This window comes from Papilio polytes, unplaced genomic scaffold, assembly GCF_000836215.1.
Source record: "Papilio polytes unplaced genomic scaffold, Ppol_1.0 DF822622.1, whole genome shotgun sequence".
In the NCBI taxonomy this organism is placed as follows: domain Eukaryota; kingdom Metazoa; phylum Arthropoda; class Insecta; order Lepidoptera; family Papilionidae; genus Papilio; species Papilio polytes.
In genome coordinates, this window is record NW_013526582.1 from 399,786 (window position 1) to 415,019 (window position 15,234).

The following is a 15,234-nucleotide window of genomic DNA, read 5'->3' on the forward strand; positions in this document are numbered from 1 at the left end:
TGGGAAGTCGGTCAAAGATGTCTCGAGTGTTAACTATGCCTACTCTATGTTTTTTTGAATCTCTGTGTTTTTCGGCTGTCATTGTATGAAATCTGTTTCGTTCAGTTTATATACATTTGTAATTTAACTTAGTAAGATTATGAACCGACGGAATATATAACATTCCTCGAACAATGAGATTCTCTTATTTTTTTAAACTCGAATTGTAGATTTTATATATATAACAAAGTCAATTGTATTGAAAAATCTATTTTATTAAGACATTAAAAAAATATATAGACAAGAGTGAACATTTTTTCACTGGTACTTTCTCTGAAAGGTATTAAATTAGTTGCTGTCTCGTTTTGTAACAAATTTTACTAAATTACAATAAGCGCCATCTTTTGTTGTAAAAATAAACTATACAATGTTACAAAAATACTATTTAACGACATCTATTGGCGATTAATTTAAATACAATTAGTGAGATGTGAAAACTTTCTCAATTGAATTGGTCTATATATTTTTTGAATGTCTCTGGTTTTATTACAAAGTGTTTATTCTCAAATTACTTAAAGCATTTAAAGACAATTGTGTATATTTTATGGTTGTAAATTTCCTTTTATTAGACTTATGTGCTTCCAATTATACTAGTTTTTAGAGTGAGGAATATTCGACAAATTATATTTATGTCACCATCAGGTGGTGATATCACTATACGTCCCCACCGAGGGGCTCGGAGCCTACCCTAAAGTTAGGGTGACTAGGCCATAGTCAACCACGCTGGCCAAGTGCGGGTTGGTTGACTTCACACATATCTTTGAATTTCTTCGCCGATATGTGCAGGTTGCAGTATGTTTTCCTTCACCGTAAGAACGTCGGGTAAATTATGTACATGACAATTCGAAAATTTACATTGGTACATAGCGAGATAAACTTGCAAATATTTTCACTCTAAAAATCTGTGTTTTACTCGAATATTCTATAAGTTATTTTAAATATATATATTTTTTTTCTCGTCCAATCCTTGTTTAGAGTTTGTACATTTCATCAAATGTTTAAGATTTTTGCCCAAATATATAATTTTGGTATAAAAATTAAATTGGTTGATAGAAGTAAAAAATCGCGTTTGTCTAATCATTGCCCCTTAGTATGGTAAAAATAAATAAACCGATTTTTGCTTCTATATCTTTTCTCAATAACACGTATTTATTTACATATATTTGAATTTGTTTGTAATAGTTTAATTATAGATATAAAATCTATAGTTATTCCGGGGCATAAAAATGGGGCAAAAAGTCTTTGGAAGGTTTTTTGGGGCAAATTTTCGAAACTTTAACTATAACTTATCTATCTAAAGGTATATTTAAGTATAAATATTAAAAGTTAGGTATATTTTATTATAACTATCGTTTTTTTTAAATATCTTGATATCTAGGATTGGATTGTCTAATTTAACTCTCTCCACTGTTCTTGTGATATTTATTTTTTTCTTAAAAAAGCTTTTTTTTCTTCTAAACTCATTTGATGAGTGATTGTTTTGTATAAAGTGAATAAAAGGTGAATTGTTTTTGATTGAATATTTAATTTTTATTAATTCCCTGAGTTTATTTGGTTTTTTCAGTTCTGACAGTTGACGTTTATACGCGTTTTAACAGTTGCTATGTTACGAAGTGAACTTGTTATGTAGTTTTTATAACCGCTAATAAAACGGTTAATAAAAAGCTATTTAACTTACCGTTATTTTATAGTTGCTACCGTTGGATATGACAAAATATTGAATTATCTATAAATGGGGATGTTTCCTAATGTTACAAATCCAAATAAAGTTATGTTTAATATTTTAAAGACAGCATTTTATAACCTATAATAACATTTAGAGACCTTGAATGTTTGTCTCAAATAAAATATAAATTAAAAACGCTGCAATATTTTTTACCCTCCATTACTCGATCTCAAACACCAATGACGTCACTTTCTTGCATATAACATGGCAGTGTGACCAACTTCAATGAATGTCAGTGCATTTTGTAGTTATATTTTTTTCTAAATGATTGTAATAATTGAGTTTGCGTGTTTTGTATTATGAGGACTCCATTATTGAGTGTTTTTATAATTACGACATAAGTTATGAGCAAAACATTTGATGAATATTACAAAAGAAAAATATATCAAAATTCATAAGAGTAGCTTATAGTACAATTTAATTTATACCTGGTCACACTGGTGTAGGACGCAGTCACTGTTTACACACAAACATAATCTTCCACGAGAAGCAACAAGTGTAATTAATACGTTAAAAGTATCACCTTCTGTTCATTTTGGTTTTTTCATTTTTATCTCTATTACTAAAAACAACTTTAGACAACAAAGATTTACGAGTATTATCAATCAATGGTTCTTTCAAATTGACAGTGACAGGCCGTGACGCGAGGTTCGTATGCAAAGAAGTGACGTCATGGGACGTTTTGGGGGGAAATGAAAGAGTGGTTTTTATTTACGTGTTTTTTTATTGCAATAATGAGTATTATATTTTATACTATTTTTTTTCGTGTTCATACATGGTTTATCTACAAAATAAAGGCTATTCCAAAAATTAGGAAACATCCCCATTGTCAATATCAGCAAAACATTAAAAAAAACTGAATTACAGTAATTGATATTTTTAAGCCGAACGATATTTATAATATTGAAATTTTAAAATTAAATAAAAAAACTTTATAGGAATTTTTGTTTTTTTTTTTTACTAAAAATCTAACTTATGGTATTTATTTTTTTTTATAAATTGCAACTTGTTCACCAAATTTTTACCGAAATTATTAACCGGAAATAACTACCAAATAGAGTTTAAATGAAGAGTTTCTGAGTGATTTTTCTTAAATGGAAGATTTTAACGTGTTTAGAAATATAACAGGGTACGGGCTGCAAAATGAGGTGTGTTAGAATCTATCAAGCAATAACAAAAATCAGTTTTCCGATTGGAATTTTTACATTATTAACAATTATTATTTAAAGGAAATTGGTATAAAAAATAAACAATATTACTATGACGTATTATTTTGTATTTTGAACTCTAGACAAACGAAACATGAGTGATTTTAAAGCGTCTGTTCAAGAGCGGTGAAAATAGCGCTAGCCTAACCCCCGGTTCACAATTGGTCAGGAAAATGGGAGAGTTGCAACAACTATTTATAGATTTTATGGACTCACTGGCGCCAGTTAGCGATCATACTGTGCCAGTGGATTGATATGTAATAAACTTTACTGGCGTAGAGTGAACGCGTATTACGTTAAAGTGCCCATTTGAATGAGGACTTACTTACGAAGCAAAGATTCTTTATAGAATTTGCTTGAATTAGGTTTTTTAATTAATGTTATTGCAGAGGACAGCGGTATAAGTATACATAGGAGTTTAGATTTGGACGAAGCTATACCAGTCGTGGATAAATTGTTGTACCAAATGGACGTCGATAATGACGGTTACGTTGATTGGCCGGAGTTGAAAGTTTACCATGCGAGGTTATGATGATGAGATGTATAACTGAAAAAAAAAAACAAAAAAAAAGAAAAAGCATCGTTTTTTAAATAAAATTTTTGCTTTAATTTTTAATGTTTTAATGTACCTTTTTTCAAATAATAGTAGATATGAAAAAAACTTCATTCTTATACTTCTTAAGCGTTAAGTTGAATTTTGTAAATTAACGATATGCCTAATGTTTTTTGTGATTATCAAATTTGTTTAGTTATAATTTTTAATAATTTTATATTCTGAAATATTGGGATATTTTTCATGAAAGTCATGCTCTGTGTTGATTTTTGCATATTTGAATATCCGATCATAGTCATAACTAAAGCTTTTCGCTTATTTTTAACCTGTTTGAATACGGTTAACAAAACGTATACTTTATTAAGTTATTTGTCAAATAATATCGTTTATCTAACGTTAATAACTGGTTGTTTCTCATTAAATAGCGGTTGATTTAAAAAAAAATAGTTTTCAGTAAATAGTTTTCAATTAATAGTAAATAGCTGTTAACGGTTAATAAAACTAGTTTTCCGTTATTATTACCCGTTACTAAATAAATAGCGGTTAACGTTTAAAACTAGTTTTCCGTTAATACCCGTTTCAGACGAACACGTTAGGATTGATCCAAATGTACAAACAATACCGGATGCAAGATTAGCCTCAATAATTGATACAGTTTTCGATCAAATGGATACAGACTACGATGGATTTATTACATGGGTTGAATCCAAAGCTAAAAATGGCGTCGCTACATTACCTGAATAAAAAATTAACTGTTTATTTTTTGAAGTTTCTTTTTATACACTGGAGATACAAAAAATATATTTTTTTCGTCAACGAGTTGTTCCTCACGACTTCGTCCACGTGAAATTAAATAGAGCCTATGTTACTGATAACGCAGTTTTTTTTAATCGTGAAAGAATTTTTAAAATAGCCCCAGTAGTTTTTGAGCTATTTCAATGCATACAAAAATCCAAAAATACAAATCTTTCTTCTTTATAATATTAGTATAGATGTAAAGGTAATTTTATGTTGTTACTAGCTATTATTAAGGTATAGATTTATAACCTAGAAGTATCTAGGAACTAGGATATTAATCACCTCTCTCACGCCTCACTTTTATACCCCGGAATAATTATATTATAATAATAAATATATTCCGGGGTATAAAAGTGAGGCGGAAAGCTCGAGTCCTTTTCTTGGACCAGATTACCTCATTGTTATTTATACTGTTTATATTTTGTTACTAATGTAATAAAGCGTAAACACACTACTTTGTGTCGTAGGATGTCAGCAATCACAGCGTATTCTTTCAAATTTTAATTATTCATCTATAAATATAATAAATCGCAGTGTCTGTTTGTATTATCTAAAGATAAATTCCAGATTTTGGGAAGATGATGTATTTGTGGTGCTGATAACGAAAATCGAATTTAAAAATTTGTTGTCCGTCTGTCTGTCCGCAAGCCGCGTTTGTTCCGGGTAATCTTCGAAACGCTTTGATTTCGACGGAACTTTCACTGAAGGCTTTTTGGTTCGTTAAATTAATGAAATGCGTTTCCGAATTAGTAACTTGAGTTTAACTCCTTTGAAACTAAAGTCAAAACACTAATGAATTTTAATGACAAAATAAGTGTCAACTTCAGAAACCCAGCATAAATTACTTGTAAGCATGCTGCAAGCTTTTATATGTGGTGTTGGAATAATTTTTATATGTCGAAATAATTACATATCAAAATTAAAATGCTTGTTTTTTTAATGTTGCGTCTATGTTTGAAATCTCTTTAAATACAGAGTAAAAACGTCATCTGTCAAGTTTTTTATTGCGGACAACCTAAGTGATGTTAGGATTGGTGTGCTGTTTAACTCCTCACTTAAGTCTGGGGTAAGTTTTGTGTTTTTTTTTAAGTATTTGATATATTTGAGAATAGATTTTATTCTTTTCGTTTTAATTGTAATGTATAATTTTTATAGACTAGCTTTCGCCTGCGACTCCGTCCGCGTGGAATTAAAAAACAAAAGTAAGTAGCCTGTGTTCTTCCAGACTATCCTCTACATCTATACCAAATTTCATCGAAATCCGTTCAGCTGTTTAGGCTACAAACTCTAACAAACATCCATCTAAACTTTCACATTTATAATAAGTAATAATTTCGTACTTTAAATCTCACTGACGGATACTTTTATTTATTGTTGACTAGCTTTCGCCCGTGACTCTGTCCGTGTGGAATTGAAAACAACAACGAACAACGATCTATCTAAACTTTTGCATTTATAATATTAGTAACAGTGGAAGAGCCCGCTTTTACATCTTCGCACGCGCATGGGTCGGCTCGCCCGGTGAAATGCCACGACCGCACAGAAAACTGGCGTGAAGTGGAAGCAATTCCACGTACAGTCTGAGGTGCCGGAGGCCTAGTTTCCCTTTCCACCCTGTTCTTATGACGAAAGGATGGGAAGTGGATTTGACGGTGGAGGAGACGCATAGTTAGGGGAAATATGCTCTTTATGCGTCTCCTCCGTCAATGAAGGGTAGGCAGCGCTGCAATTGCGGATGTCTATGTGCAGCGGTCGCTTTCCATTTCGGTGGATTCAGGCCGCTTGCTCGTTTGCCATCTTATATTGGAAAAAAAATAGTAAGATGCGAAAGATGTCTGTTTGTTTTGTATTCTAAATTGAACGGATTTCGATGATTGTCTAATGTGGAAGATAATCTGGAATACATAGGATACTGACTTATAATTTCTACGCTGTCGGAGTCGTGAGCGAAAGCTTTATAAGTAATATAGATTTTGCAATGATGAAGTTACTTGTTTGTGATAAGTCTATTTATAAGTTGAGGTTCGTAATTCGATTACGATTTTGTTTATATACAGCCAGTATATAAGGTTAGGATATATAAGGTTTTGTGTATTAATCGTTTTATGTAGTTTTTTTGTGGCAATAAAAATTCTATTTATTTATTTATTTACATATTTATTTTAGGTCAAGTTGATAAGAATCACGAAGTTTACACAGATGAGCAGTTGGAGCAACTTTTGGAACATGTTTTGAGACATACAGATCTAAATAATGATGGTTATATAAATTACTTGGAGTACAGAGTTAGTAACTATAAGGGACAAGTAGGGAGAAGTAAATAACCAATATTATATCTTATCTATACTATCTATACTCTATGCTATTATAATAAAGCGTAAACACACACTTCTTTGTTGCCTAATGTCAGCAATTACAGCATATTTTTGAATAATTCTTTCTTTAATAAAAAGCCCTATACTTACCTCACGCTTTAGGCTATATATTTTCACGCCATTAAACTTAGGTGGTAAATATTTTGAATGTACCCTAATGTGGGAAAGAGACCATAAGTTGCTGCCAAACCTGCCATCAAGGAAGCAAGATTGTCATAATGTCATTTCATTTTGACATTTGCAATTGATAATTTAACAAATGTAAATAATAAAATAAAGTTTTCATAATTTCATGCGGATCAAGCCGCAACAGAACAGCTAGTAACCAGTAATTTGAGTGTCTGACGAACAACTACATTAAAAAAAATCTACTGAAGTTTAGAGTTTGATTTTTGTGTTGGTAACATTTAATATTTATTACGACATAAAAAACTCGTTCTACAAATAAAATGTTAGTAAAATACGGTAGAGCCTGTCCCAACAAATTGTAAATTGATAAGCCAACCTGTAAAATATGTGATGTAAATATCGGATTTTGTTACCTTATCTGACAGTGACATTTTTAAGCTATTTGAACTATCAGCCAGTGGTGGGACAACCCTTTAGCCCGTGAATGGCACATGCTCAAACACTATTGGTAAGACACTTAACTTACGAATACTTTAAACAAATATATATTGAAATTTAACTTCTAGAAAGTTCGAAACTTGGCGCGGAATTAAGATACAAATTTTAATAGTAATCGAGTTTTTTTTATTGAAACTATCAGACGATAAACGCAATAAATGGGAATATTTTCTTTTTTTTTATAGATTTAATTTTTGTATAGACTAGAAAATTGACAGATGATTTTTTTAATGTTTCGGCACATACAGTTTGTTTCTACATTGGTTTCCGGGAATCGAAAAATGTCTTGCATTTAATCAATGCATTTCTTACGTAAATTAAACAATAACATAACCTAAAAGAAATAAAGATTTTGTTATTTTTAGAACGTTTTTTATTTACCTTCCATTTGCAGGATAATTTGAATGACAGGTGAGTTTTTTATTTTAATAATGCTTTTGGTATAATTAAATAGTGAAGTATATAAAAATTATAAAGTTTTAAGCTAAACGTTTTTGGGGCAAATGTGAGCTGTGTTTAGAGAAAAGGTAATTTTCACATAAATTTTAATAATTCTAATAGACTCAAGATGTCACTACATAGTTTTATTTTTGTTTTGCTTTAGTTATTCTACTTAACGCTAGATGTCACTAGTTTCTATGGGGGTTCGCTTTTTGTTTTAATTATCCTACGTGACACTAGATGTCATTAGTGTGCCGTTCGGTGGTGGAATTTGTTTTTCTCTGTTGAGCAATAGATGTCACTATTACAAAAACTTAATTTTTTATATTTTTATGCTGGATTCTTAAAATTTTGTATTTTCACAGACGATCACGGAAAATTGGTTGAATCTGAAGTTAAATATGGAGATAAAGATCTGGAGGAAATTGTTAATGGAGCTTTGAAGCAGGCGGATCGTAACAATGACGGTTATATCGATTATTTTGAGTACAAATCTGTGTAAGACAAAATAATATTAAAATGACAGCTGTCGGCGCCATTTTCTACCATGAGGGATAATCTATGAACATATTTTTATGGCTTAAACTTTAGTTTGTGTTTTTATTGTAAAAACTTATGATGCTTTTATTTTATGTGCAATAGACTATAAATACTCTCTGAAATACGTAATACTTGTGTTAAATAGTTGGATTAAGGCTAGTCAAAGGTTTTTTAAAATTAAATTATATGAGTTTCTCTGAATTACGTGTTTTTATATAAATAAAAGACTCAAATAAAACACACACTTTTATTTTCAAAACTACATATTATTCTTAAAATTTAAACAGTAATAAACATATCTTAAACAACAATAGATATTAATTCATTCAAGATTTCACAATTTTTCAGCATTTTTTTTTAATTGCAAAACATCCAAAAGACATTTGTTGAACGCAAATAAAATCAAAATCATTCTTAATAACTAACCTCACATTAAAAAAAATAGTTTTACCACTTTATTTGAAAGTATATTCTAAAAATTCTTACATTCTTTAAATTATTCTAAAAACTATTACAACTGGGTTTATTTAATAATTCTAAAAATGCACACACTTAAATACAATCAAAAAGCTACGAAGCAAAAAACGCTTACAAGTAAAATTTTATTTCTAATTAAAATGTCACAGCACCAATAAGTAAAACTAAATGTATATTTTAAATAGTTAATTCTATCTATACTAATATAAAGAGAAAAGATTTGTATTTTTGTATGTATTGAAATAACTCAAAAGTTACCGGACATATTTCAAAAATTGTTTCACCAACAAATACCTACGTTATTAGTGAGTAACGGTGAAATAATTTTTGAAATCGGACCAGTACTTTTCGAGTTATTTCAATACATACAAAAATACAAATCTTTCCTCTTTATAATATTAGTATAGATATAGTATCAATTACTGGTTTGGACCATAAATAAAATCGATAAAAACGACAAAAAAATCGATTCTAAAACAATCTTTTTCATATACTCTATACCCTTGTTACCTCAAAGCAAGACATTTAATAAAATAATACAACAAAGTAAAATTATTTATTTTAAACGAAGTCATTCACAAGTATGTGATAAATTCCAAGATACGGTTGTATATTGAAAGCTATATTTAAATAGCGTTCTCCAAATTCCCTTAAAATTTTGACGTTTAAACGACTCTTACGAAAGAATTTTAAAAGCCTTCAGTAATCCGTTTTAATTAAAATTAATTTTATGCTTCTGAACACTAGATGTCGCTGTAAGTTGACATTGATGAACGACAAAGGCGCGGAATTTTTATTTAACATAAATAGTATTTACTTACATTGGAATTAGATTTTTAAGATATAATTGTATATTTCCCCTTTACTTAACTTAAAATAATATTAAAATATATATAAGCCACACAATACACATATTATTACGTGAAAATCACATTGTTTCATATTTTTCTTTGAAAATACTGTAATTTTGAAGAAATTGAAAAATAACAAATATGGAGAAATAAATTTACTACTTAGGTTTTTATTTTAAAATTTGTGGCGTGAAACATCTATCCAAAATTACTATTTATCCAATATTTTGTTTATTTTACAGTTCGATTAGTAATAGCGCCATCTATATATTACCAACTATTTCTCGATTAGTTAGCACGACTCTTCATCGTTCCTCACATTTGCTAAAAGTTTTAAAGACTGATTGCAGATAATAAAATAAAAAAAAAATTAACACGACATCTTTTGAAGTACATATAAACTAGTGCTGTACTGTAGAGGAAAAGCGCATACACTTCTGACTAAACTATCGCACAACTGTCTCGCTTATATGGAGGTACACTACTCGATTTAGTTGTACAACTAAACAGTTTAATTGGATGAATGACAATTGCAGAACAGTTGTGAGATTGTTTACTCAAAGGTAAATTTTTATTTTCAGATTTAGTTTCAGCGCCATCTATCGCTTAGTGCTAGCACTTACAGTTTTTACACCATTAGTTTTAACGCCATCTATCGGTGCTACCAGTCAAGTGGGTTTTGCATCGCTTGTTTCAAAGAGACGCTACTCTCGCTATAGAACTGCATGAACCAGGAGCGGAAAGCGCGTATTGTTTTGTCTGAGCGGACATACGCGGGCGCGCTCACATACCGCTTGCTGTTCCATATCGCCACGTCGCGTTTAAACTGGTACAAGCAGTATAATAGTTATTAAAATAAACAAACATACTGAAAAATTCATCTGACTTTTGCATATAAGTAAAATTAAATTACCCTTCAGTAAAAGGACCATCGTTAGACAGGACATTGGTCCTATTATAAATGCGAAAGTTTGGATGAATGTTAGAGTTTGTAGCCTAAACGGCAAAACGGAAAAGGCTATGAGAGGAGTTAAAAAATTAGTATGTTAAGTGTGACCTACAATTAAAACTCTTAGTAATAAATGTTTACTAATAAGAAAATGGTCCACCAACCTGCATGGCTTCAGCAACGACCATGAAAGCGCCGAAGAGCGCGTTGTGCGGCGGCGAGAAGACGCGCGTGGTGACGCGCTGCAGCAGCGCGCCGAGCGGCGTCACCGACTGCGCGATGAGCAGCGCGCCCAGCGGACACGCGAAGTGCAGCCGCACGTGGCTCGGACCTATCTGTAGGGCAATCTCTAATGTAGCAAAAGCGTAATAATATCGCAATTTCTTTGTAACATAAGGTAGCAAACGAGCAGTCTGAATCCACCGAAATGTAAAGCGACCGCTGCACATCCGCAATTGCAGCGCTGCCTACCCTTCATTGACGGAGGAGACGAACAAAATCCACTTTTACTTCCCATTCTTCCCTTTTAAGAAAAGGGTGGAAAGGAAAAGGGACTAAAATTAGGCCTCCGGCACCACATTCATCAGAGGAAATGCGGAATTGCTTCCACTTCACGTCTGATTTCGTGTTTATTATTTAATTACTATGTGTTTTTTTATTGTGTTGTAGTGTTGATAAGATTAAACGGTGTTTTATTTTTTTTTCATTTAATTTTTGAAAGCAATTATTGTTATCCAATGAAATTTTCCTTATTGTACCAATCGTCAACTGGAAACACTAAGTAAGATGCTATAATTTACCTGCGTAACAGTTACTTTCATAGGAAACACGTCGCATTTGAAGACGATGTATTTCTGATTAATCATCATCTGTGCCTCATGCGGCTGCTCTCCGCGACACCACTCTGCTGACCACACGTGCTGACCTGACCAAGATATTGAAACTTTTTCAAAGGTAATTCATGGGCGTTGCCAAATGATTTACGGGGCAAGCTTTGCTATTCCACAGAAATTGTTACATTTACCCTATTGTTAAAATTCCCTTATCCTACTCCCGTAAGGTTTCCACCGGGTTTTTGTCCTTCAAATAACTCTATCATCCGTCATCTCAGTCACTCCCTTCTTGATCATGTCACCTTTCACACAATCCATCTCTTTCTATGTCCTTCTTACATATGATTTATTCCTCCTCATGACAGGACCATGCTAAATTGTTTAACATATGGGGCAAATTTATTTATACAAAAAAACTGACGTCTCTCGTCTCGTCTTAAGTTATTGTGATTCTCTAGGGATTATAAACATCTAAGTATTTTTGGAATAATATTGTTTTTACATTTTTTAACTATAGAGGCTCTCGACGACGCCTGGCGATGCCCTTAGACACAAATGTTTATTAAAATTAAGATTTTAGCATAGTGAGTTTGGTTAATAAATGTCAATACAAAATCAACGGGTAGAACAATCTAAATGTCTTACCAATGATGTTATGTAAGAATGGGAATCTATTCCCGATATCTGTGAGCATGGAGGTCGAATGCAGTGCGTTTAGATGAGCCACATCCGCGCCATTCTCTGGTATCTCCTGAAACGAAATGTAAAGTAAATGTTATAAAGATCGTAATGGGTTATTTTTTAATTAAAACTAAAGACATCATTGACACTTTCCCATAGAGAATCGTTAAATTTGAAGTAAAAACTAGTTAGGAGAAGATTGACAAAATAATAGCTAATTCTAGACCTAACCAGCGACTAACGACGCCAATGGCTGAGAACAGAACAGAATTAAGAATTTCCCTACAACAGATGGTCCAAAATGTACTGAAAATGCTAAAGTGGTCAAGCGATAATTCATACAATAAAAATAATATCGGCTCAAGGAGTACCACTTTAAAGAAAATCTAGACTCAGGAATAGAGTTAAGAATCTAACCTGTATATGAGCGTTGATCATGAACTCATTCCTTCCTCTGAAGGACATGTTCTTCATCTCCGGGGCTTCCGGCACCGTCCACAGAGGGTCACGACCTTCGGCGTCGTGCCACACCCACACCGCGCCGTCTACCTCCATAGTGTGGTATGTCTTGATAGTGATGCCTTTTGGTACTGCCACATTAAAAATATAGACAGTGAACAAAAATTCATACATACTATATAAGTTAAGTTTAGTGCCATCTCGTGTTTGGGACATGTAATATAACGTTTTACTACATTATAATAAGCTCCATCTATTGGTGTGAATTAAACAATGTTAAAAAATACAAACTAAATTAAAATAAAAGGGGAAACAAGACCGTCGGAAGATCTGTCGTGATGTATGGAACAGAATGTTGGGCATTAAAATGGACGTATGCAAGGAGACTACATGTGGCAGAAATGCGAATGTTAAGATGGATGTGTGGTAACACAAATCAACAAGATACGAAATGAGTATATTAAAGGAAGTTTGAGAATAAATAACAATGAGAAGTAATAAAAAGTTAGCACGGTACAAGAATCGCATGTAACAACCAAAAGGGCGTTAGTTAATGGTACACCGGTAGAGGTACATACATAGAAAGAGTCGTATTGTGTGAAAGGTGACATGATCAGAAAGGGAGTGATGACTGATATGACGGATGATAAAGTTATTTGGAGGACGTAAACCCGGTGCCGACCCTACGGGGGTAGGATAAGGTAGGGGGAGGTGATGACATTGGAATTACCAGTTTCAACTTCAGGTATGCTAACACAGTGCCCCTCAGCGTTGAACCTCCACTGATGGAAGGGGCATGTGATACAGCTTCCGCTGACTGTGCCGCCAATAGCCAGATTCGCCCCCAAGTGTGGGCAATATGCCTCCACACAGCGAGCCACACCATCCTCGCCACGGTATACGGCTAAGTTCAAACCTAAGTGACACACTTATTGTTATAAAAAACGACTTTGATCTGTCCACCGCTAGATGCCACTGTCATTAAATTAAATCACGCTAATGAAGGACATATTGGATATTTTTACCATTTATTTTATCACTAGCTGTTGCTCGCGATGTCGCCTGCGTGGAATTAAAAGATAATAAAACATAGCCTGTGTTACTCACTGATAACGTTACTTTTTAATGGTGAAAAAATATTTGAAATCAGTCCAGTAGTTTTTGAGTTATTTCAATACATACAAAAGTACAAATCTTTCCTTTTTATACTAATATTATATATAGATTAACCAGTAATTCATTGATGTTAGGTTGACGTAAGTTTCAACGGAGTAAAGCTCTAGTTACGTAGTTCGGAAACGCATTGTAAATTATCAAAGCAATAATAAAATGGTAAAATGTAGCTGGGAAACCACCCATAAGTCTTATAAAATGCAATGTTACTCACCTAACGCGTCAACGGACACCATCTTGCCAATTTTAAGGTCTCTGCTTTCGACAATCGCGAACCAACCGTTAGGGTACGGCGGTGGAAGCTTATTTCCTAATTGTTTAGCGCTTTGCACTCGGTTAATATTCATAGCCCTGTCTCTCTTTCCTGGTATATGTTCGAAACCAATATCAGTCAGTTCCTGAAATATTAGTTTCATCATATTTTTATCTTTTTTTAATTAAGGATGTTTAGGTTAGCTGTTAGGTTATGTGAGGTTAGAATTAACTACGACGTTGTCCAACTAAACGGGTATTTTGTTACAAATTATATTATTAAGTTATTATTCCTTAAAATGAAATTTAACCTTAATAAGATGACTTATTAATGTAGATTATTTTTAAAATCCATCAACATGAGATAAATTTTAGAGTAAACTACATTTTTACAATAACAGACTTGCGATTGTGTGTCAATGGATGTGCGATTGAAGTAAAATTGCTTATAAAATATTACATTTTATAAATAAAATAATAAACTAACCTTCACATAAATCGGTGGACTCAAATAACTTTTGTACAGAATGTATAAAAGCAATATCAATGTTGCAATCAACAATAAATATCCGATATTTTCAAAAAACAATATGATTCCCGAACGAGCGGCAGCCATTGCCAAATTCGTCGAAAAAACTAAAACATCCTTGTGTTCCATATTCGAATGACATTGCGCGGGAACTGACATTTTATCCGCCATCTTGTAATCTCGATATAATTCGGCGACAATATTTTCGGTTGTATTCGTCATGACGATATCTGCAACGAAAAAAACAATTTTTATTTACCCTTCAATAAAAATGTAATTTAAATGTATTACTTCGGAGTCTTTTGAATTAAGATTAAGAAAAATAATATTGTTGAGCCGCTATTCGACGCTAGATGTCGTTGTAATGAAACAATTTACGTGTAGAGAAAACTTTCTACTCCTTTTTTAAAGGAATTGCCAGAACTAATTAACATGAAAGACACGATTAAAATTTATGTAATGAACATAAAAATACTTACAACTAAAAAAAAATAAAAAAAATCGTTAATTATTAATTTCGTATCTAAAACAACGGGCGACTATTCCGAATGAAATCTTTATGTCGAATGAATATATTTTCACATAATACGTATTGTCAAAATCTTACTTATGTTACAAATGCGAAAGTTTAGATGTACATTTGTTAGAGTTTGTAGACAAGACTGTTGAACGGATTTCGATGAAATTTGTCACAAATGTAGAACATAGTTCAAACCAGAGTAT

The 15,234-nt window shown here is 32.2% G+C and overlaps 1 protein-coding gene across 1 annotated transcript; it reads right to left on the reverse strand.

Annotated features, from left to right (window-relative positions):
* Window positions 1–9,842: 9,842 nt before the first annotated feature.
* LOC106105902 (3-ketosteroid-9-alpha-monooxygenase oxygenase subunit) lies at window positions 9,843–14,805 on the reverse strand. The gene is made up of 8 exons (XM_013286359.1): window positions 14,470–14,805; window positions 13,945–14,128; window positions 13,288–13,473; window positions 12,516–12,688; window positions 12,063–12,168; window positions 11,385–11,509; window positions 10,749–10,919; window positions 9,843–10,461 (listed from the first exon to the last, which is right to left on the reverse strand). Exons 1-8 carry the CDS (start codon window positions 14,731–14,733, stop codon window positions 10,297–10,299), a joined length of 1,374 nt encoding a protein of 457 aa, XP_013141813.1. The 5' UTR covers window positions 14,734–14,805; the 3' UTR covers window positions 9,843–10,296.
* Between the last annotated feature and the right edge of the window lie 429 nt (window positions 14,806–15,234).

What these genes read in the sequence shown, in the direction of transcription:
- LOC106105902 (XM_013286359.1), bottom strand. Translation starts at nt 14,733, where the DNA reads ATGACGAATACAACCGAAAATATTGTCGCCGAATTATATCGAGATTAC. An exon ending in TGAAAGTAACTGTTACGCAG is followed by an intron (nt 10,920 to 11,384) that starts GTAAATTATAGC and finishes ATTGCCCTACAG; the next exon opens with ATAGGTCCGAGCCACGTGCG. An exon ending in TCGTTGCTGAAGCCATGCAG is followed by an intron (nt 10,462 to 10,748) that starts GTTGGTGGACCA and finishes TGCTTGTACCAG; the next exon opens with TTTAAACGCGACGTGGCGAT.